The sequence below is a fragment of the Dermacentor albipictus genome, chromosome 1 (genome assembly GCF_038994185.2).
Source record: "Dermacentor albipictus isolate Rhodes 1998 colony chromosome 1, USDA_Dalb.pri_finalv2, whole genome shotgun sequence".
Lineage (NCBI taxonomy): Eukaryota > Metazoa > Arthropoda > Arachnida > Ixodida > Ixodidae > Dermacentor > Dermacentor albipictus.
In genome coordinates, this window is record NC_091821.1 from 395,561,153 (window position 1) to 395,583,325 (window position 22,173).

A 22,173-nucleotide genomic window follows, 5' to 3' on the forward strand; every position below is an offset into this window, starting at 1 on the left:
TATTCGCATAAAGTGAACAGATTTCATATGGGCAAATAACGTGCAACGAAGGGCGATACAAAATCTGCCTCGTGACAGCACACCCAGTGCGTCTCGGACGAGCCTAGCCCTCGGTTACAGCGTGCGAGGCTCCCTCGCCTCGTCTACAGCTGGAGAGAGCCCTTATCCTATAGGATAAGGGTGCGATGGCCGCTTATATGCCCACCATCTTAAAGCGTGATCTGGCAACCGTGCAGCGAGAGTGACACTATTTATGCGGCCCTTCGTTGGTCTCTTCCGGCATCATACACCTGACATCGGGCATCAGCCTCACCATCGGCCAGGTCTATATGGCTGCAACACTGCTGCATCCCTGTGGTGCAAAAAAAAAACCTGCAAACGAGATGAACCTTGTGAGGTGCGCGTATTTGATCGCTACAACGCCGGACAAAATGGTAATCGGACAAAGGGAGCTGGCGAAAAAATTACAATGATGATGCACGAACGTTATGCTACACTGAAGATGTATGGCCAGCGTATGCGTGAGGAGGGGCATTTAACTAGCACCAAACGAATTTATTACAAAACAGCACACGTATGTAATGTAACCCCAAGCACACTGTCCTCCCGAACATGAATTCAATGGAGCTAAATTCACCCGAGAATCATACTTTAGCTTGAATGCAAAGAGCGCATACTGCCTTCATGCTAAATGTGAACACCCCCCCCCCCCTCCCCTCTCTTCCGACGCAATATAGCTGTAAAAGACGAATTTTACAGATTCAGAGGCCTTAAATACTCTGCGTTTGTTCACTCTTTTCGAATAGGAAAGACTAACTGAGTTATATGCAAAAGAAGCGTGAGCTCTAAAGAAACAACCTTCTCTACGCCTTAAAGTGAGCAGTCACTAATCATTCCAGTTAACCACTCGGCCTGTGAGAAGGTGAACAAGTCTTGTCTTCTTATTAAGCTTGCATTCTTGTCTGTTCTTTCTCAAATTACCGCAGGTTCAGCTCATCGCTCTTTTACAAGCGCCACATGAACAGAAAAGGAAAGCTTAGCAAATTGTGTGATCAACGATAATCTTGGGCGAAAAAATTGTCTGCGATACAAACCGGAAGCTGCAAGTAATTGAGTTATTAGAGAACGGGTACGTAGAAAACAAGTGAGTAAGGGGCGAGAAGCCTAACGCAGCCGCCGTGTATTGAACACGGTCTTCCTAGCTGCCGTATTGCAGTTTTCAGTGCTTCCCTTTGAGTTAGGCTGGAACAACGATGCTCCTTTCAACGTGGTATAGCAGCGTATACTGTACATTGGAGATACTTCTTATCGGTCTCCGCTTCGCGAGCTTACCAATCTTAAGCCATGCACGTTGTCGAATATAACAACTAAGGTCGTCTTGAGCCCTGTACAAAGGACTCTAATTTCCGGCATCTTGCCACGCCGTATCAGATCAAACGCTGTGAGTAAGGTTATGAAAGTACCAGCAAACACGAAGTAATATTAGAAGCTCCGAAATACGAGACAACACGTTTTCTGAAGAGCTTTTTCTAATGATTAGCTAAAGAAGCGAAGAATAAGAGAGCAATGTTAGACAGGTGGAAGTTCCTCATAAGAATAATAATAAGCAGTTTATTGGGTGAACACACAACCTCAGCTGCTTATACGGATCTCATGATTCCAAGAGAGGTGAGCGACAACTTATTGCTTCCATTTAGTGAGATAACGTTAGAAAGCTTAATAAATGGGCTAAAGTTATCGTGCTAGCCTTTATTTCTCCTAGTCGGAGCAAGAGGTTAGGAAAATCTTATGAAGCAGATTTAGTGCGAGAAAAGAGTCTTCAAGCTGTAGTTAAAGTTGTTTCGGAGTTGGTGCTTTCGCATGGGTGGCAGACTGTACGGCGCAGCGCCGACTATTTATGCGTATACGTTGCGGTCTCTTGTTCGAATATGCAATATGCCTCATGTCTGGTTTGGGAGAAGATAATTCAGAGTGGGACATCTCGACTTTTCTCCCCCTTTCTATAAACTTCGCTTTTCATAACCGTAGAAACGGTAGGCGTCATTTTATTATTTCGCGAACAGGAAAGCCTTTCCACGGTGTATGAGTGGGCGAACTGGTCCCTAAAGAGTCGTCTGAGAAAGCCTGCGTACTTTCTCTTCTTGTTTCTGTAGAGCTAGGCACTTTCTTTCATTTCATTGTATTTTCGCCAGGAACGGAACGGGAGGCTTTGAAAAATGGAAATGTTTTTCAGAAAGCTCTACGCAATCTTAAGTTCGTGCCACGGGGTTCTTATTCACTCGCTAATTAAGAGATGCTTCACGTTTTGCTCATGCTAAGCGTAAAGACAGAGAGGAGAGAGGAGCGAAGCGAAATTTACCCGCCTAATACGTACAATATTTTTTTTCTTGTTCTTTTTCATCCTCTTTCATATAGTGGTTCCTCGGATCCTAACGAGAACCCAGTCGGCACGAAGATATAGTATATGAACACCACTCCCAACTTGCGTATACGGTTTAGTTCCAACAGTTTTGCTTATATAGGTATTATTCGTTGAACGAATCGTTGCTCCAGCTATTCATATTCATTTTTGAGCAGCTGAAAGCAATTGTCTTGAGAAACGCGTGCCTTCGTTTGCGAAGGTATTAGCAATTTTAGTTATCTACAGTACATAACTGCAATCACCTCACCTGCAGTCGCAACACATATTGCTCTTCACCACCATTAAATTTACATGCCATTGTATATTACGCGCTATATCGCATTTGAAGACTTGCAATGCGATTGAGAGACGCGGTCCAACCTCCCAGATAGAAATCATCAAAGTAATTATTTATTGTTTTATTTGTTTGACGACGCAGTAAACTTACGAATATCAGCGGTGCCTATATATGTATATATATATATATATATATATATATATATATATATATATATATATATATATATATATATATATATATATATATATATATATATATTATAGAAAGGTGGTTAACTGCAGCTGACGGAAATTGACGACATCTGGTGTTCCGTCATGTCACGTTCTTTACAGTATTTCTTATATTCCGCTTAATTAGCTAATTAAGTAATATCAATTATGCAAACTTTTTAACATACACTATAGGGCCAAGTGCGTCTCGTTGCGTTGCAGAGGGGATTCAGAAGCGACCGATCCAATTTTTTTTTTTTTTTGTGGCAGCGTGCACGCTCCACGGCGATTTGCTCTCCGCTTTCTCCTTCGTGCGCGCTAGATTGAGCCACGATCATCGGCTTCCCTCGTGTGCTTTCACTCGCGCGTACATCACACAGCGCGCGGCGACGGCGTTATCGCCCTTGGACTTTGTGCGGTGCATCACGACGACGCCGACGCCGACGGCAAGAATGCGCCTGGAGCGTCCATCTAATTGTTATCGCAGTGAAAGAAGAAAACAAGCGCTCCTCTCTGTCTTCATGCTTAGTGTGAGCAGAACGTAAAGCATCTCTTAATTAGCGGGTGAATAAGAATCCCCGTGCCACCAGCTTAACATTGCATAGAGCCTTCCGAAAAACATTTTCAATTTTTAAAGCTTTCCGTTTCGTGGAGAGTTGTCTGGTGGGAACACAGTGAAATGAAAGAAAATGGTTAGCTCTGGTGAAGAAAGAAAAGAAAGTACGCATACTTGTTTAGACGAGTCTTTAGAGAATTTTCCGCCCTTTCATACACAGGGGAAAGGCTCTCCTGTGTGCGGAATAATAAATCGCGCTTACCGCTTTTACGGTTATCAAAAGCGAAGTGAAGAGAAAGGGGGAAACACAGTCGAGACGTCCCGCTTTGAATTATCTTCTCCCAAACCAGAGATGAGCCATATTGCATGTTCGAATAAGAGTCCGCAACGTATGGGCATAACTAGTAAGCGCTGAGCCGTACAGTCTGCCACCCATGCGAAAGCACTAACTTCGAAACAACTTTAACCCCAGCTTGAAGACGCTTTTCTCGCACCAAATATGCTTCATAAGATTTTGCTAACTTTTTGCTCCGACTAGGATGATGATGATGAAAAACTTTATTTATCCCTCTTTAAAGGGAAGGGGGCAATGGAATAGAGGGTTGGGGAGGAACTACTTGAAGTAGGCCTCCTTTATCCTCTCAGCCCACTCCAGGATGGCCTCCTGAAGATCGGGCCTGGAGCTGCGCAAGGCAGCCTCCCACTGCTCTTCACTAGATATTAACTGCTTGAGGAAAGGGGGAAGGGGGTGCTTAGGGCACCCCCCATGATGTGGTTTAAGTCTGCTTTGGGAGAGACACAGAATTTACAAGAGGGAGAAAGGTAAATGGCGGGATGAATGCGGTGGAGGAGGTAAGGGGACGGAAAGGTGCGAGTCTGCAGCTGTCGCCACAGAACTTCACACCTACGCGGGGATTTGCCCATGAGTGGCGGAAAGGTTAAGCGGTCTAATCGGTAGTGGGTGCAGATGTCGTGGTAAGTAATAAGTCGATCCCGCGCTGTAAACGGTGCCTCCTCCGTGGCGAGGTCCGACACATCTGATGCCTGAGCCCGGACAGTAAATCCTCGGGCACTGGCATGAGCCGCCTCGTTTCCGGCAAGGCCCGCATGCGCGGGAGTCCAGATTAATGCCACAGTTTGGTGTAAAGGATGGGCCAAGAGGAGAGAAAGGGCTGGCTTAGAGACCCTACCCGCTCCGAAGTTATGTATGGCTGCTTTGGAGTCGCTAACGATAACTGATGAATTTGGAATTGTGAGGGCCAGGGTGGGTAGCTTCCTCCGCCTCCTCCGAGGAAGAGCCAGGAATGGAAGCGGCCGCAGCGACCTGGCCGTGAGAGTTTATGACTGATATTGCGTAATGATTTCTGTTCCCATATTCGGCGGTATCGACATAGAGCACGTCTTTAGAGGTGGCGAATTGTTTTTGGAGAGCCTTTGCTCGTTGCCTCCTGCGCTGTTTGTGATGCTCAGGGTGCATGTTTTTAGGAAGTGGGGGGATGCAGAGGTTCTCGTGTATGTGATGTGGAATGGTGTATTTAGTCTTGATGATGGGTGCCGGAGTGAGAGAAAGGGTTTGTAGAATGTGTCGACCTGTTGCGGTGTTAGAAAGTCTGCTATATTGGGATGTGAGGTGGGCTTCTGTGAGTTCAGTAAGTGTGTTGAAAGTTCCAGTAAGCATTAGCCTATCGGTGGAGGTACGTATGGGGACTCCCAGAGCGAATTTATATATTTTGCGTAAAAGAGTGTCGATCTTATCTGATTCTGATTTAAGGAAATGTAGATATGGTGTTGCGAATGTAATCTTACTGATAACGAAGGCCTGAATCAAGCGGAGAAGTTCGGCCTCCTTTAGTCCGCCATGTTTATTGGAGACTCGCCCTAGAAGGCGCAGGGTGTGATCGACTGTAGTGTGGAGTGTATGTAGGGTATATGTGTTGAGCCGGTTGCTTTGAATGTGTAAGCCAAGCACCCGGAGCCTGTCCACTCTAGTAACGGGGATGTGGTTTAGGATGACCTCTATACTAGACATGTGTTTTCCGGACCCCCGGTGGGATGGCAGAAGTAGCAGCTCGGATTTTTGAGGGGAGCATGTGAGATTCATAGCCCCGGCATGAGCCACGACGGCGTCTGCTGCGGCCTGTAGAGTGTCTTGAATCTCTCCATCGGAACCGCCAGTCATCCAAAGAGTGATGTCATCGGCGTAGAGTGAAAACTTGAGATCGGGAATAGACCGCAATGCTTGCGCCATCGGCATCATAGAAAGATTAAAAAGAAAAGGGGACAGCACTGAGCCTTGGGGCGTGCCGTAGCTACCTAAAGCGTATGAAAGGGATTGCTCTGTGCCTATGTGTATCGTTGCGGTACGGTTGGATAGGAAGGTAGATATGTAGTCATATGTCTTTCCGCCAATCCCAATGAGATTAAGCTCTCGGAGGATGGCGGAATGTGAAACGTTATTGAAAGCTCCGTGGACGTCCAGACTGAGAATTGCCTGCGTATCTAGACTGCTATTAGGTGTAATGATGTCATGCTTCATTCGAAGCATGATATCTTGGCATGACAGAGATTTTCGAAAACCTACCATTTCTGATGGATAAAGATTGTTGTCCTCCATGTATTTACTAAGTCGGTTGAGGATGACGTGTTCGAGTGTTTTACCTAGACAAGAGGTTAGTGATATAGGCCTGAGATTAGAAATGTTGAGTGGTTTGTTTGGCTTTGGGATAAAAATTACCCTGGCATCTTTCCACGAACTAGGGAGGGTGCCTGTGTCAAAGCAGTGATTGAAGTACGCCGTGATGGCTGTGACAGAGTTGTCGTCTAGATTGCGGAGTATTTTATTGTTAATAAGGTCGGGGCCTGGTGCTGACATTGTGCGCAGGGTGGCGAGGGCATGGCGAACCTCTGCTTCCGTGATAGCGGCGCTAAGTAGCTCGTTGGGTTCGCCAGTATATTTTGGCATGTCATACTTCTGAGCGGGAGGCAGATGTTTATGGCGGAGGTCATCGAAGAATCCGTTGAGATTGTTTTTGTGTGCATGTAGCAGTTCGTTTATGCTATGGTTGTGGCGTGTGCGCGATGTGGTAGGGTCTAATAAGTGTCGCAAGAGTTGCCATGTGCGCTTGTTATCGAGGTTGTCATGCATGCTTTCACATACCTGGCCCCACTGCTGGCAGGCCAGTTGTGTGGCGTACTCCTGGATCTGAAGGTCTAATTTGGCAATTCTGAGTCTTAGTTTTCGGTTGAACCGTTGCCTCTTCCACCGTTTGAGAAGAGACTCTTTGGCTTCCCACATGTGTAGAAGCTTGGAATCAACCGTAGTGAGAGCGGTTTCGGGGGGCAGAGTGGTAGTGTGCGTCTGGGCGTCTGAGTGTAGTTGCTGAACCCATTCTGAAATGTCTTGAATGTTTGTGGGAGCTGATATCTGGCGGGCCTCTCGAAAATTGTCCCAATTGGTAAGGCTGAGGCGTTTGGGTGCAAAGGGTTTGTGTTTGAATTGTAGTGTGATGGTAATGATGTAATGGTCGCTACCGAGGTTAACTTGTGAGTTGTGCCATGTGACGTGTTGGATTCTGTGTGTAAGCGTAAGATCGGGGGAGGTGTCCTTAGCTACGCTATTGCCTAGCCTGGTTGGCGCATCGATGTCGTTATGTAATGTGAGTCTGTGGTCTTGTATGTGGATCCATAGGGCTCTGCCCTTAGGAGTAGAAACGGAGTGACCCCACAAATGGTTGGGTGCGTTGAAATCTCCAAGGATTAGGAGGGGGTGGTGGGTGGCAGCGGCAATAGCTTGAGCGAAAAGGGAGTCAAAGCGGTGATGTTTGTCTTGTGGACGGCTATAGATATTGAGAATGTAAAGGCCAGGTGCATTATTTTTGCGAGGAATAATTTCTAGAAAATCGTGCTCTATATCGACGCTGTCGAATTGGGAGTGATTGGCAGTGAGGTGCTTTTGCATAAGAATTGCCGTATCGGGCCGGGAGACCTTATTGTTCTGATAAACATTATAACCTGGAAAGCTGATTAGTCCGTGAGTTTCCTGAAGCGCAATGACAGCTGGGAGATTAGAAGAGGAGGCTAGAAACTGCTGGAGGTGTGCTTTCTTTTTTCGAAACCCCCTACAGTTCCACTGCCACACTTCAAACTCGGAGCGGGTCGGGTTATTGGCCATTGTTAAGCGGAGCTAGTGGGGAGGCGGATCGAGTAGGTGCAACTATGTTAGGGTGATTCGCGGTGACTCCAGCTATCCAACTTGTAGTTTGTTGGATGTGTGCTTGTACGAATTCAATAAATTTGTCGAGCTTTTCATTCCTGGATGTGTAATCTGTATTGATTTTTTCAATTGCAGTGAGTATATTATGAAATTTAGTCTCCAAAGTGGTTAGCCTGTCGTTATAATTTAAGATTGTCTCGTCCAGGGTGTCCTCTGATCGCGGAGTGCTCGGAGTTTTACGTTTGTTCGGGGGAGGGTGAAGCGGTTCCCGTTCAGTGGAAGGGCTAGTGTCCATGGGGCGGTGGGAAGAGGTTTCAGGTAGGGCTGATGGATGATGAGTCGAAAGGGTCGTGTTAGAGAGAGGGGCTTCAGAGGTTGAAGTAGAGGGGTGACGAGATTGGAGTTCTAATTTAAGTCTTTGAATTTCGGCTTTTAGAATTGTATTTTCTTCAAGGAGGGATTCATTATTAGCAGTCTGGTTTGAGGAGCAGCTGGAAGAGGCTACCTTAGCCCAGCTTACCTGGGGTGGGTTGCGCGAGGAGTTGGCGAGAGTAGGGCTTGATGATAGAGCAGGCCAGGCGACGTCTTGGGTTGCGTAGCCAGGCCCGCGGTCCTTGCTTTTGCTGCGACTTCTTCGCCGGCTTGAGTCACGAGTGCGGTCGAGACTGGGAGTTCGGTTGGTGGGTGAAGTGTCTTGTTTATGCCTGGGACGTGTAGGGCGTGGTTTGAACCTTTGTTTGCACAGTGAGGAGCCGGTTTGATGGTTTCCGTTGCACACAACACATATCGGGTCACATTCATGATCCATGGGTGCGTCTTTCATTCCACACTTGGGGCAGAGTGTGTCGGTGGCACTAGTGCAGACGTCCTGGCGATGACCAATCCCGCGGCATCGGGTGCAGGCTTCTACCTTCTGCCTGAAGGGGCGGCATCGAAGTGAACAGCCGTCGTAGTTGACGTAGAAAGGGATGATCTTGCCTTGGAATATGACCATGATGGTTTCAGTATTGCCCAGGCGTCGTGCTCCCCCAATAATCAATGTTGCGTTGCATCTGCGGAGGGTTGAGGCGATGCCATCTTCTGAGTAATCTGGGGGCAAGTGAATGCATCCTCTGCAGGTATCGATGGGATCAGCCACATGTGTGGCGACTTCGTAAGGGTTACCATTGAATTGCAGACTCTGGATGTTGTGGTAGAGATCTGCACGTTCCATGTCTGGTGTGCTGATTAGAACGGTATTGTTGATGGTGTTGACACGAATTTGGTCAGAACTGGTGCGGTCGGTGATGGGGAGCCCCGCAGCCTTGAGGATGACTTGTCTGAGGATGCATGCATGGATTCCAGCGCAGTTGAGGCCCCCACGAACTCTTAGGATGATTTTATAATCGCTGCGCGGCAGCGGCGGGGGCTTCGGTTCTGCTCTTGATTGAGTCCTATGAGCCACTGTGGGGTATGCTGGTGGCGAAGGATGCTGACGCTGTTTCGAGAGGTTATCGTGGATCTCGCGCCAGGTGCGCGTGCCATCGCGCTCCGTTCCTGCGCCCATGCTAGGCGGAGCTAGGCCCAGCAGCGAGACGGTCAGCCGAGAGCCCTAAAAAGGGCTGCGGCTCGCGTAAGGGACGTCGGAGTTGCTAAAGGAACTGTCAAGAAGTGCCGATAACACTCACATAGGTCCAGACAGGAAATCAGGCTCTTGAAGCGATTGGGTAGGCACAAAACGAAAAAATGCAGGAGCAGAGGCAACATGCGACCGCTCGCACCGTCGTCTTCTTCTCGCCCTTCTCCGACTAGGAGAAATAAAGGCTTGCACGATAACTTTAGCCAGTTTATTAAGCTTTCTAAGGTTATCTCACTAAATGGGAGCAATAAGTTGTCGCTTACTTCTCTTAGAATCATGAGATCAGTATAAATAGCTGAGATGGCGTGTTCACCCAATGAGCTGCTAATTATTCTTTTTATGAGGAACTTCCGCCTGTATAACATTGCTCTTTTATTCTTCGCCTCTTTAACTAATCATTAGAAAAAGCTCTTCAGAAAACTTGTCGTCTCGTATTGCGGAGCTTTTATTACTTCGTGTTTGCTGGTTCTTTCATAACCTTACTCACAGCGTTTGATCTGATACGGCGTGGCAAGATGCCGGAAATTAAAGTCCTTTGTACAGGGCTCAAGACGACCTTATATTCGAGACTATGCATGACTTAAGATTGATTGGTAAGCGCGCGAAGTGGGACCAGATATGAGGTATCTCCAATGTACAGTACGCTGCTATACGACGTTGAAAGGATCGGTGTTGTTACAGCGTAACTTGAAGTGAAACACTGAAAACTGCAATACGTCGGCTAAGAAGACCGTGTTCAACGCAGGGCGACTGCGTTAGGCTTATCACCACTTACTGATTAGTTCTTTTAAAGTAGCCGTTCTATTATAACTAAATTACTTTCAACTTTTGGTTTGTATCGCAGACAATTTGGTCGCCCAAGATTATCGTTGATCACACAATTTGCCAAGCTTTTTTTTTTTCTTCATGCGGCGCTTGTAAAAAAACTATGAGATGAACCTGCGGTAATCTGAGAAAAAAACAGACAAGCACGCAATCGTAACAAGAAGACAAAACTTGTTGACCTTCTGACAGGTCGTGTGGTTAACTGGAGTGATTAGTGACTCGCTCACTTTAAGGCGTAGAGAAGCTTCTTTCTTTTAGCGCTCACTCTTCTTTTGCATGTAATTCGGTTATGCTTGCCGATTCGAAAGGAGTGAACAAATTCAGAGTATTTCAGGTTCCTGTTTCTGGAAAATTCGTCCTCGATAAGTATATTGCATCGGAAGGGAGATGAGGGGTGGGGGGGGGTACTCACTTTTAACATGAAGGCAGTATTCAAGGTAGGGCATGATTCTCAGGGCACTTAGCTTCATTGAATTCATGTTCGAGAGGGACAGTGTGGTTAGAGTTACATTATATACGTGTGCTGTTTTGTAATACTTCGTTTGGTACCAGCTAAATGCCGTGCGTCTCGCATACGCTCATGTTGAATCTGCAGTGAATCATCGTGAATCATCGTGAATCATCGTCGCAAGTTTTTCCGCCAGCTCTCTTTGCCTATTTTTGTCCGGCATTGTACCGATCAAATATGCGTACCTCACGCGATTCATTTTAGTAAGTTTTTTGCACCACAGGGATGCGGCAGTGTCGCAACGATAGACCCATGACCAATGGCGAGGCTGATGCCTGACGTCAGATCTACGATGTCAGAAGAGACCAATGAAAACCCACAGAAATTATAGTAGTCTCGCAGCATGATCACCAGAATATGCTTTGAGGTGTTGGACATATAAGCTACGATCGCACCAGGCGAAGGATTCTTATTTCCAGCCATAGACGAGGCGAGGAAGCCCCGCATACTGTAACCATGGGCTAGGGCCGTGCGAGTCGCTCTACATTGCCTGTCACCATGCAGATTTTATATCGCCCTTCGTTTTAAGCGCCGGGCGCTTAAAATTTTGCATTTGTGGCAGTGCAAATCGTTCATTAGTTGCGCGACTGTCACGTCACCAGCGTTGCGAATTATACCTCTGATCTGTCCCTTGCGCATGGCCTCGTACGCTTCGAAAGGGACTGCCTATCCATTGACTGGAAGAGAATCGAGTGTGAGAACGGCATCCCGAACTCGAATTTCAACGGTGTCAACAGCTATTTTATTACTGCGGTTCAGGTATCGCCTTTGAAACACTGGACGTGCTAGTTCCTCTTCGGTCTCCATAAATGCTCGGATGTGATTATTTATGACCCTGTCGATGCGGCACAAGGTGTTCATCCATGATTCTGCACGGCTATTTTGGTTGAAGAATCACAGTGCGGTGGTAGGCGGGACGCTTATTCATTTTTCTTGCGTTATAGGTACTGGAAGACACTAACAGGGACAAAGCGAACACTGGCTGTTAAGAGGACATGAAATGTCGGGGGAGCGCAATTCGTGTCCCGTGACTGCCTGTATATCACTGCCGCAAATGCCCCGCGCCACTTCGTGTGCTCTTTACAACCGGTGCTCGTTTCGTCAGTTAGTGCCTTCCAGTACATGGTGCAAGAAAAATGAATGTAGTCCAACTTGACCAAAATCATCGCTCTTCTAAATGCCGGGCACTCTACGGCTGCATTTATGTTTTAAACTGCCCTCTGTGTTGCAGGGCTTATTGCGTCAACGGCTGAAACCTTGCCCACTTGACGCGTCTCGAGGGAAATCCTCAGGATCAGAATACTCATAACATGGTCGTTGACTGCCTGTCTGTTCTGTACACACTTTTCGGGAACGCTCCGAGCTGGGTCCGGAAGAGACGCCACGTAGGATGCTTTAGTTACTGGCATAGACGCTGATGCTGACAAATATGCGCCACGGGATCGTTCCTGACCGTTTTTCATTGTTGAAATAATTCGAGTGATAGACGGAGGTTCGTTGAACTTGCCTTCTATGCGCTGAAGGTTCTCGAGGTTCGAGAGCGGGATGAATGGGTTGCTGTGCGGCTCGAGCAACGTCCTCGGAGAAGCGATGGCGCTCGTGATGGCGGTGGGCCTGTTGGTTAGGCCTAGCTCTCCAGGTGCGCCTTCCGGTTCTTTGGAGATTTGCAACTCCGTGTACTGTGGTAGAGGGTCGCCAAAAGGCGTCTCCCAGTTGTCGGGGGACGCCATGGAGCAGTCTATAACACCGGCGATGCGAGCCCAAGGCCCGGCGCAGCGGTAAAAGGTTTCGTACTCCTCGGAGCTGCCGCGGCAAGCTTGTGTTCGTGCTATTCGGCCGTCTGGGGAGGTATTTAGTAAGCGTCCACCTAGTGGACATCTGCATTTCATCTCCAGTTGTAGTTCTGATTGGCTGGGCAGAGCTGCGCGTCCGCAGGGCCGAAGCGCCACAGCCAATCAGCACTTCAGCAGCAGACGAAATGGACACGCCCACTAGGTGGACTCTTACAGAATACCTCCCCTGGGGGCGAATCCTTAATTGGAGTAGCAATTACCTCTGCATGTGACCACTGGCGACGACAACCTACGACAGTGATCTTCCGTGACACGGATGTGTTCATGGTCGATTCACTTGTCTGCACTGTGCTCGGCTCTACAAAAAAATGGAACCAGTCTCATGGATCGAGAGAACCCGTATGCCGCTTAGTAAGCGAGAGCCATTCAAAAAAGTTTGTCATATTAGTATAATGTGAGAATTCCGCCCACTGTCGTTGCGGGCTGGTCTGCGCCACGTTCTTTTGCCTCGAATCATCATTTTATTGGCCTTCTTGCTGTCTGCATGCAACAGTTTTGCAAGCCGCTGCCAGCTATCGCATTACAAAGCGGTCCTGAAACCACGACCTGCATCAATTTCATAGCGTCGCGACCACCCGCCGCTGTGGCTTAGCGGCTATACGGTTTTGCGCTGCTAAGCGCGAGGTCGCTGGATCAAATCCCGGCGGCGGCGGCCGCATTTCGACGGGGGCGTAATGCGAAAACGCCCGTGTCCCGTTGTCACGTGTATCGGGAGCACGTGAAGAATACCCTGGTGGTCAAACTGAACCCCTCTGAGTGCTCCCCCCCCCCTCCCCGCCCAGCGCTATGGTGCCTCAAATCAAATCGCTGTTTTCGCACGTTAAACTGCACAACTCAACAGCGTCGCGACCAATATGGAGCGGTACTTAATGTTCATCGGCGCAGGCATATGTGCGCAAAGTAAACTTAAAAACATCGTGAAGAAGCCTCAGCACGTCTCACTTTTATGTCTGCGCAGGGTGTAACTCATTTGCTCCCTCGCTTAGTACACTCGCTTCAGCCACGATTAAACCAAATCCTTCGACGCATATTTGTGGGCTAAGCGAGAGGCACATATATGCTTTCGATAATGGAACGACCTTGTTTCATAGTTGGTCGCTAGAAGAGAGGTCCTATGGGCGCTGCCGGATACAAACCTCCAATCACACACATTTCTTTCCCTGGACGAGGCAATCCCGCACTGATGACGTACGACTTCGTCTTGATATATAGGCCCAAAAAATAACTGTAAGGTTCCTTGCTCCCTTCATGTATATACTTACTGCTATATACAGCGTTCTTTTGCAAAACAGGATGTCGCGGTCTGGAGTCAAGGCCGCGGCGACCTCATTCTCACAGTTTTCAGATGGCGTATATAACGACCTTGTAGGCGGCTCAATGGGAACGTTAAAGGACTGCCCGGCAGAAAGAAGATAATCGGGAGCTCTCCATTAAGACGTCACTCGTATAGCTTCTGCGTGTTGCTTTGGCACACTGAAATAATAAAATCGATCAAGCTTTCAACCACGACCTTGCCATCAAAACCTCGACCTTTTATATAACCTCTGCCGTAGGCATTCCCGAAGGTGCCTGAAACCGTTTGGTGCGCGTGAGCTTTTTCACACCGTGAAAGCAATTTTCTGGTAAGTCCGTAAACAACAGAAGCGGTGCTAATTCGTGTCCCTTGATTCTCGAGCTCGCGTTTCCACATGCCTTCGTTTAAACTGGTAGACACGGATTTGATTTGTTTCTTTAATGAAATGCGTGCCGGCGACCATCTGCTTTGATTCGAAAGCGTACACTGGTAGCATCACTCCGGTTCATGGAGCACCATTTAAGTTACCCTCTACGTGCAGAACGTTGATCGTTGCCCCGCATTTCTAATCTATACGGGTTCGTCTTCCTGATATGCCGCACGTTTACGAATCGACGGGATAGCTATGGTACTGGTGTGGTCGATGTCGTGGCGTGGCGCCCATCAAGCCAACGTTATTCCAGGATTTCTGGCCCCGTTCCCAGCGTATACGCTTCTCAATGATTCGCTATAAACCTGCAGCCTGTAAGTCTACCTTAAGCCTACAGCTGTAAGCCTACAGCTGTAAGTCTACCGTAGTGGTCTCTCGGCACATGCCAATTCCACGAACATTCGGTTTGGCTTTTTGGCGGATTGTAGTTGGTTTTTGATCATGGTGATCGATTGTGGGCTATTGTGTTTCGGATCACGATGAAGCTCTAACAGTGCCTCCTTTACCTAACTTGTCATTCGCCATTTCAACGTTGTTAGACGTCCTGGACAATGACGCATTTGCCATTTAGTATGGAAAAATAGTGAGCAAATACGTACTGTGTCATGCATTTACAGTACATGCACTTATATCCCGTAGGCAAGCAGAAGAATGTACAAGGTGATGACAGACTTACCTATAGTTATGACAGTCAGGGCATTACAATACTGCAGACATTTTCACACATTCAAGGAAAGTGCGCAAACCCTTTGTTGAAGGAAGTTTATTGTACATTTTGAGCTTCACTTATGTGAATGAAGGCGTCTGCATCGACATACTTTTCATGAAATAGTTTATGTTTTTACAGCTTTATAACAGTTAAAATATTTTCCTTTATAGTGCCTGTACTTTATTCTCTCATTCTGGCAGAACACAAAACGACATGTCTCCAACAAAGTTCTTGTTTATTAAATGGTGAGATTGTAGAAAAATAGGCTATGTTTATGCTGCAGTCAAATAAGCCTAACGCTACCACAACGACCTCAACCAAGTAGTCTGGAGCAAAAAAAAATTCAGATCCAAGACGTGTTGCAACCTATGCAAAGTGAACCTTTACTGAGGCGTTTGGATGATGTACAAGTAATGACGATTCGTAAAATTTTTATTTACTTTCACAATATGCAGTGTGTGATCTCGCAGAATGTTTATCTCCCACAAAGGTAACACACTTACAGCATTTCGTCGCTCACAATAAGTTATGGCGGAAGGCAAATGCAAAATCAGGCGGATGTACAGTGTGAGACGTCTGCGAAGAGATGTTACGAGGACGAAAGCGATGTATGATGCTTGTTGAGGGAAGAAGGGTGATGACAGGTGCATGAACAGAAAGGTAGGGCACGTATCAATAACATTTAGGGAGAATGTACCTCTTGTGTCACAGTGGCACATACTCATTCTGGAGCATTGGCCGAGAACGGGCACACCTCCTGTGTCACATATCAGATGGCTAAATAAAAGAAAATAAACTGAATCGCAGAATGTGCCAAACACAAATCACCATTGTTATATAATAACAGATCTTTGCACGAGCTTTAGAGATATTTGTGAGCCAGAATTACGTGTTCGGGTTTTAATTTGCAAATCCTAGAACAGACATGTCCATTCTGGATGTTTGGTCAAAAACGGGCGCGCGCGCGCACACACACACACACACACACAGACACACACACACACACACACACACACACACACACACACACACACACACACACACACACACACACACACACACACACGCACACACACACGCACGCACACACGCACGCACACACGCGCACACACACGCACACACGCGCACACACGCGCACACACACGCACACACGCGCACACACACGCGCACACACGCGCACACACACGCGCACACACACGCGCACACACACACACACACAGCGGTAAATACTGAGTGGATTAAAAAATCAATTTAAAAATTCCGTTAAACATAATTCGCTATCTCGTTAACAGTTCGGCGTCCTGTGATCCACAGTTATATCGGCCAAGATAGTGACCAAGCCAACAGCTATAGACAGCAACGCAAAACCCGGGAAAGCAGGAAAAGAAAGCTTCGCTTTAATATAGATTTAGTCGGAAGTATATGTGCTGCATTGACGCTACTATTTTGGTACTGGAGACCTAGAAGGAAATAAAATACTGGCTATTCCGTTCCGCGCTTCCAGTACCGAGACAGTATATGGTTAATGAATTAAGTCTATTTCAAGCTGAAGCTGCTCTGTTTTGTGCACGAGTTAGCTCAGATCTTTCAGGTAGACTCCGTTTTTGTGGCTTATTTGGATGGCATTACTTCTGCTACGCTGCGGCACGAATTTACAACGAGCATGTCTCAAAAGAAGAAAAGAAGAAGAAACACTTGTGACAACTTATCTGGCGTGTTCTTCTTTACGGTATTCGGTTGACGGGAGAAAATATCTTCCCTCCGCAAAGACAGAGCTGCGTTTCACTCGGAAACGCAATTGTGGAAAGCGCACGGTTAGTTAAACTTCACGTTTACAGCTGCAAGTTGAAGAAAAAAAAATTGACAGCCGTATACTCGAAGTTTTGCCCCGTCGGACACCGAAGGCTTTCCGAGTGGCATGGTTTTACTGCTTCGTGAAGCGCTCGGGAGTTCGGCCACTCCAAATCACGGTTCGTTGGACAACGGTGATTCGGGCTCAGCTCGTCACGCCGGGTGTCCACCCGAAACCGGCGGCCTCGCTCGGCTTTTACCCGAGGGAGTAAACGTACTTGGGGAGAATTAAAAGACGGAGTTCCGCAGAGCAGCTAGTCAGTAAGCTTCACCTGTCTCTCACATATACTTATTTAGTTTTTGTTGGCAAGAAACACTGCAGACACGAAAAGGGACACTTCAGGAGAGATAGTGCGCACATAACATATCGGTTGGTAAGAACAAAGACTGGGCATTTTTAATGAGAAATAAGATTCATACAAGGCTGAAAGAAGAAATGCTATACAATCCAGAATCAAACACTCTGGATCTTTAGAAACGTGGTCTAGAAACAAGAAATTAAACACTGCGATTCCATATAGACGCCCACATGCACGCACAGGCGTCGTTCGAGCCCACGCACGCACGCACGTATGTGTGCACGTGCACGTTTGACGTACGTTAATGAGAGTTGCCAATGAAACTTACTGATGTAGCAACATAGCGTGAAGTACTCCATCGTGAAATGATTGGCAAGAAGCAAAGGTGCTTGAGATTACTTCAATGCCTGCAGTATTTGTTGGTGAAATGGAAGTTAGGTGGGCGCGATCAACAAATACTAACATCTGAAATGACGGCCCGGTCGTTGGGTGCAGTGGCACGTTTAACCGTAATAGAAGGAAAACGCACAACGTTACTTCGATATCTGAAAATCGCAACTGCTATACAAAAGTGAATTTCGCTACGCAATCACTAGATGTTTTTTTAGATAATAAGCCCATGTAACAGAACAAGTGCGTTTTGGGACAATAATTATTCGTGACACTTTGATCAGAGCAACTTTAACTGTATTAGCGATAAAGTTGTGGTAGGTGCTGTTCCGTAAACCAGTACACATTAAAGAATCTGCAAAACCCATCTCCCGACGACTGTCGCAGTTAATGCGTTTAGCATTGAACCAACGACAACGACTCCACATAGTGGCACCGCCGAAACGAGTTATGTGTGAGGCCTGTACTGCAGCGGGACTCCTCTTTCGCGAGTCCCCAAGAACACTTGGCGCCATCTAGCGGTTCCGCTCCGAAGCCTGCGCGTGGCCTCCGAAATTCATGGTGCGCCGGTGCGTGCGAGGGTGCAGAAACGCCTACTGTGGCAACTGTGCTCCTCTTTTGGGCTTCTTTCCGGATGTGATGCGCCATCTATTGGCGCTGTCGTGAAGTCCGCGCGTGGTCTGCGAGTCGAGAAGCGTGGCCCGCCGGTGCCTGCGAAATTTGAGCAGTGTTCCCTCGCTTGCTGCACACCCACTGGCACATGCCTAGTGACCTTGACGTGAGGTTCACTGAAGAATACCACACACGTAGTGCATTCGCGGTGCTGCTCACTAAGGCGGCATCTGCCCAGGGAATCTGCGGCACGTTCTGCTAAAGCGTCGGGTTGTTGTCCTTAAGGAACCCTTGTGACATCCGCTGAGCATCTGAGGAACTTAAGGGATATTTTTTGTCATTGTAGCATGGCACATTCTCAGTGGCACATACTAGTTACCCAAGTTATCAAACACGTTCGTCGAAGAGCGGCACACATATCCAGGGACCGAAGTCGGCATGAAAGCGGTTCACTTAAGACCAGCACATACCGAGTGGCACATAACCAAAGCTAGCGAAGACGGCGTGGAAAGTTTTCTTCGAACAGCGGTACCTATATACTCTGTCGCATATCTACAGTGACCCATGCATGCGAGAAAGATGTTCGTTGAATAGCTCTTTGTATGTACGCTTTATCATATACTCAGTGACCGTTGTTGACCCGGTGGTTGATTTCGACGCTGTTCCCTCAGGAAATTTGAAAAAAAGGGGGTACCAGAGAAACGTAAAGGACGCACACACAAGGAAAAGGCGTTAGACACGGACGGATCCTCAGCAAAGCAGCCGAGATGCGCTACTCATTCAATCATCGGCTACCCAGTGACATAAGTAGGTGGGAAACGCTTAGATACAAACGTAGATACACACGAAGCCCCTGGAAAGTGTCCAGCGTCTAAGAACGGTAATGCATTAAAAACACATTCTGTAAAACTGCAATAACAGATTCCAAACGTGTGTAATGGGCCAAAAGAAATCAATTCACAACTTTAAAAAGTCCGAGAGGTCGGCCTGAACCACTATAATCTAGCCAGTTATACTCTGAGAATAGGACATCGCTATGCCAAACAACTTGTTTCAAAATGATGCCACACTGTATATACCCGCTTCAATGAATCGTAGATGCAGGCTCGGAGAAACGCACGCTGCAAATGAATATGAAATCAGCTTTCGCTGCATGAAACCTTATCAATGTATTGAGGAGTCAAGAAAAAGTAGAAACCGAACAAAAAAAGTTTTATTTCACTGATTATTTTTTCTATCTTATCCGATTCTTTGCCTATTCCCCATAGTGGGTGTGAGCCATATGTAAAGGCACTCCAACCAAACCGGTAGCATCTGGTACCCTTCATTTCTTATCAGCTGCTAGCGGATTCAGGTACACTAACATTATGCAGTGCCGCACGGGTTGAAAACAGCGCGAGTTCGTGGGCTTGCGCTGGAACGATGCTTTCGCGCTTTCTTTTGTTGTAGTGGTACTACTTTATCTTTTGAAAACATTTTCGCCAATGTTCTTCAATATGTTCGTAATTCCAGTAGGCTAGAAAGTTTGCAGTACATAGTCCTCTATAATTTACGACAATTTCCAAGTTTTCCTGTTTATTTTTATGGTATTGTGTGCCCTCAGTGCATCTGTAGAGGTGTACAGATTTCATTGGCCAATAGGCTGCTGTGTGTTTGCGTCATGCGTTTAGCGAGAAGAAGAGAAACACCAATCCTTACTATAGTGTTCGAACAAGAACAACATCATTTTAGTCGATTTCCGGCTCACTTGGTTATTTCCACGGACGCAACACTAAATTTATAAAGGCCGGAGTTGGCATCTTTTCAAATCAGCTTAACTGGATGGAGTTAATTAGGGCACTTTAACCCTCAATTTTTTGGTAGGAGTCGAACTTCACCCTTTAGTGTTAAGTAAGGTGAATTAGGGTTATTTTAGCAAAGCTGTTGCAAAACCACCACTACATTTGACGAGGGGCTATGCGATGCTTTACTGATGGTTCGAATGCTTGTTTTTAGCTTGTTCTTTATTGAAACGTACGCTGTTCTGTGCGCTGTAGGGGTGATTTCAAGGACTGTGTGCACTGTGTGCTCCACTTTGCTCAGCGCTCGTAGCCTCTGCCTTACGTGGGTATGAGTCACAGTAGTTTATACGGAGAAATTTATCATTGGGTAGGCATAGCAACGCCTACGCATTTAAAAGTGTTGCGGTAGCTCTAGCATTCAGGGAAGACACCATGCCGGATATTGTAAGACACTGAGAAACTTGACATCAATCGGAGAATTCCTTGACATGTATTTACACTTTCTGCCGTCGGCCATTTTTGGTACCATTTTTTGGTCACGTCGCCAACGGATTTTCGCGAAATGCGGCATATAATGCTTTCTTATTAATGACAACCTATTTCGGTACAGTAACCTCATACTACATTCGGAGTACCAAGATTTCACCGCCAGGCCGCGCCCCTTACTGGTTTTCTAGGCTTTAAATGCCAATTTAAAGTTGTAATTCCTACTCAAATCGCCAGCAGTGTGCTGAATTCGGTCAGTATAAATCATGGTCATTTCATTTCCATGAACGTCTCACAACACATTCTGGCTAGCTTTCAGTTCCTTTATTCTAGACTCATTTCTGTTCAGCTGTTGGTTCAACTTTGAAAGCTTGAAACCTATGAAAAGAACGTTGCCTGAAAAAAAAAATCATTCTTCGCGTTACCGCGAGTGAGAAGTGGTGCGTTTGCTCGGGACTATCGTGCTGCGCTGTGCTTTTACCGAAAACTTGCACAATTATCGAAATCATGCAAGGCGGCCAGCGTTCTACCTACGAACACGTTAAATTTGGCTCCTTTAGTTCCAACTTTATGGCTAGAATTTTTACGAGTTTGCCTTCCAGGACAATCGATGGGCGGCTGACACTGGCAAATGGCAAAATGGACTATGTCACTCTCGGGTAATAAGTAGCCTCCCACGTTAGTTTGAGTCCGACTACATTGCTAACTCTACTTCTGCAATAACCACCAGAAAACGACAGTAGACCTACGACGGCGTAGTTATAGCGACGGCATGCTATCCGCAAATACAAGCGGGGAAATTTAGCAAGTCAACCTCTACGTCTATTCTGTTATCGGTCCCGTTGCCGACCCTGCGGCGAAGTCCGGATCCACCATACGAAGCAAAAGTCGGTGACCGCTGAAGTAGGTAACCAGCGAAAGCGTATGTATTTGGGATGGCTAATTTATGATTTCCTCGAGACTTTATACATGACTGCCTCGAGTCATGTCTTTTGTGCTGTTTTCCTGCTCGAAATCAGAGGCACGCTCTTCCCGCCACCCCTCCGTTATTTCTCTAATGTAACATTTTTCTCTTTATTTCTGCTCAAGGAAACCAGTGGCTAGGACATAATATTGCGCCATTGAAAGTTATTGACAAGCCGCGGAAGGTTTGCCGCTACGCAGTACGGGTTCATAGACAGACGTCACTGACGATCAAGAAGGCGAAATATTTTGCGAAGAAATCTTCAACCGCTGTGATTTGCCCAGCAGATGGAGTACAAGATCATCGGTTACGTTTACGGGCTCTTGAGTGGAAGTTAGGGAAGCCTTTATTTTTCTGACATGTCTTTTTTTTCACTGCACCGCATGACTGCGCTGGAGATCGGTTCATGGCGGTGACGACTAGAGGATGGCGATATTATTCTGCGTGAGGGGTGAGGGATCGCGAGAAAGGCATCACTGTTGTCGAAACTGCAGGAAGTGTCTTCGATTACAACGACTTCGTAAAACTAGAATTTGCCTAAACAATTGGCACTGCTCCTTCCTTAATTAGAACGGTTTCCTTCGCAGACACACTTTTTCAAAATTTCTTCCTTACCGGCGGAGCCCGGCATTTCAAGCCGACCCTGACATATTACTACATATTAGGGCATTGTATTACATCGCACCTTCAGTTCCTGTGCTTCGTGACAGACGCGTTTCTCGTAACTTCGGCAGCATTAGAGCTGACATGCGAATTCCTGGAGTGACCCAAATTTACAAGGTGTGTCACGTTGTCGCACTTGCTGAAAGACTTTTCTTTATTGTCGGTACGCGAAGTAGGGCCAGTGGGACATGTCTTAGAGAATAGCCTGCG

The 22,173-nt window shown here is 46.9% G+C and overlaps 1 protein-coding gene across 1 annotated transcript; it reads right to left on the bottom strand.

Moving 5' to 3' along the window:
- Window positions 1–276: 276 nt before the first annotated feature.
- Window positions 277–9,337, bottom strand: LOC139054662 (uncharacterized). Its single transcript, XM_070532057.1, has 2 exons — window positions 8,201–9,337; window positions 277–372 (listed from the first exon to the last, which is right to left on the bottom strand). Exons 1-2 carry the CDS (start codon window positions 9,224–9,226, stop codon window positions 310–312), a joined length of 1,089 nt encoding a protein of 362 aa, XP_070388158.1. The 5' UTR covers window positions 9,227–9,337; the 3' UTR covers window positions 277–309.
- Window positions 9,338–22,173: the final 12,836 nt, after the last annotated feature.

Coding starts and splice junctions, on each gene's coding strand:
- LOC139054662 (XM_070532057.1), bottom strand. CDS start 9,226: ATGGGCGCAGGAACGGAGCGCGATGGCACGCGCACCTGGCGCGAGATC. Junction 373..8,200: donor CCTCGCGCAACCCACCCCAG/GTAAGCTGGGCT, acceptor TCTCGTTTGCAG/GTTTTTTTTTTGCACCACAG.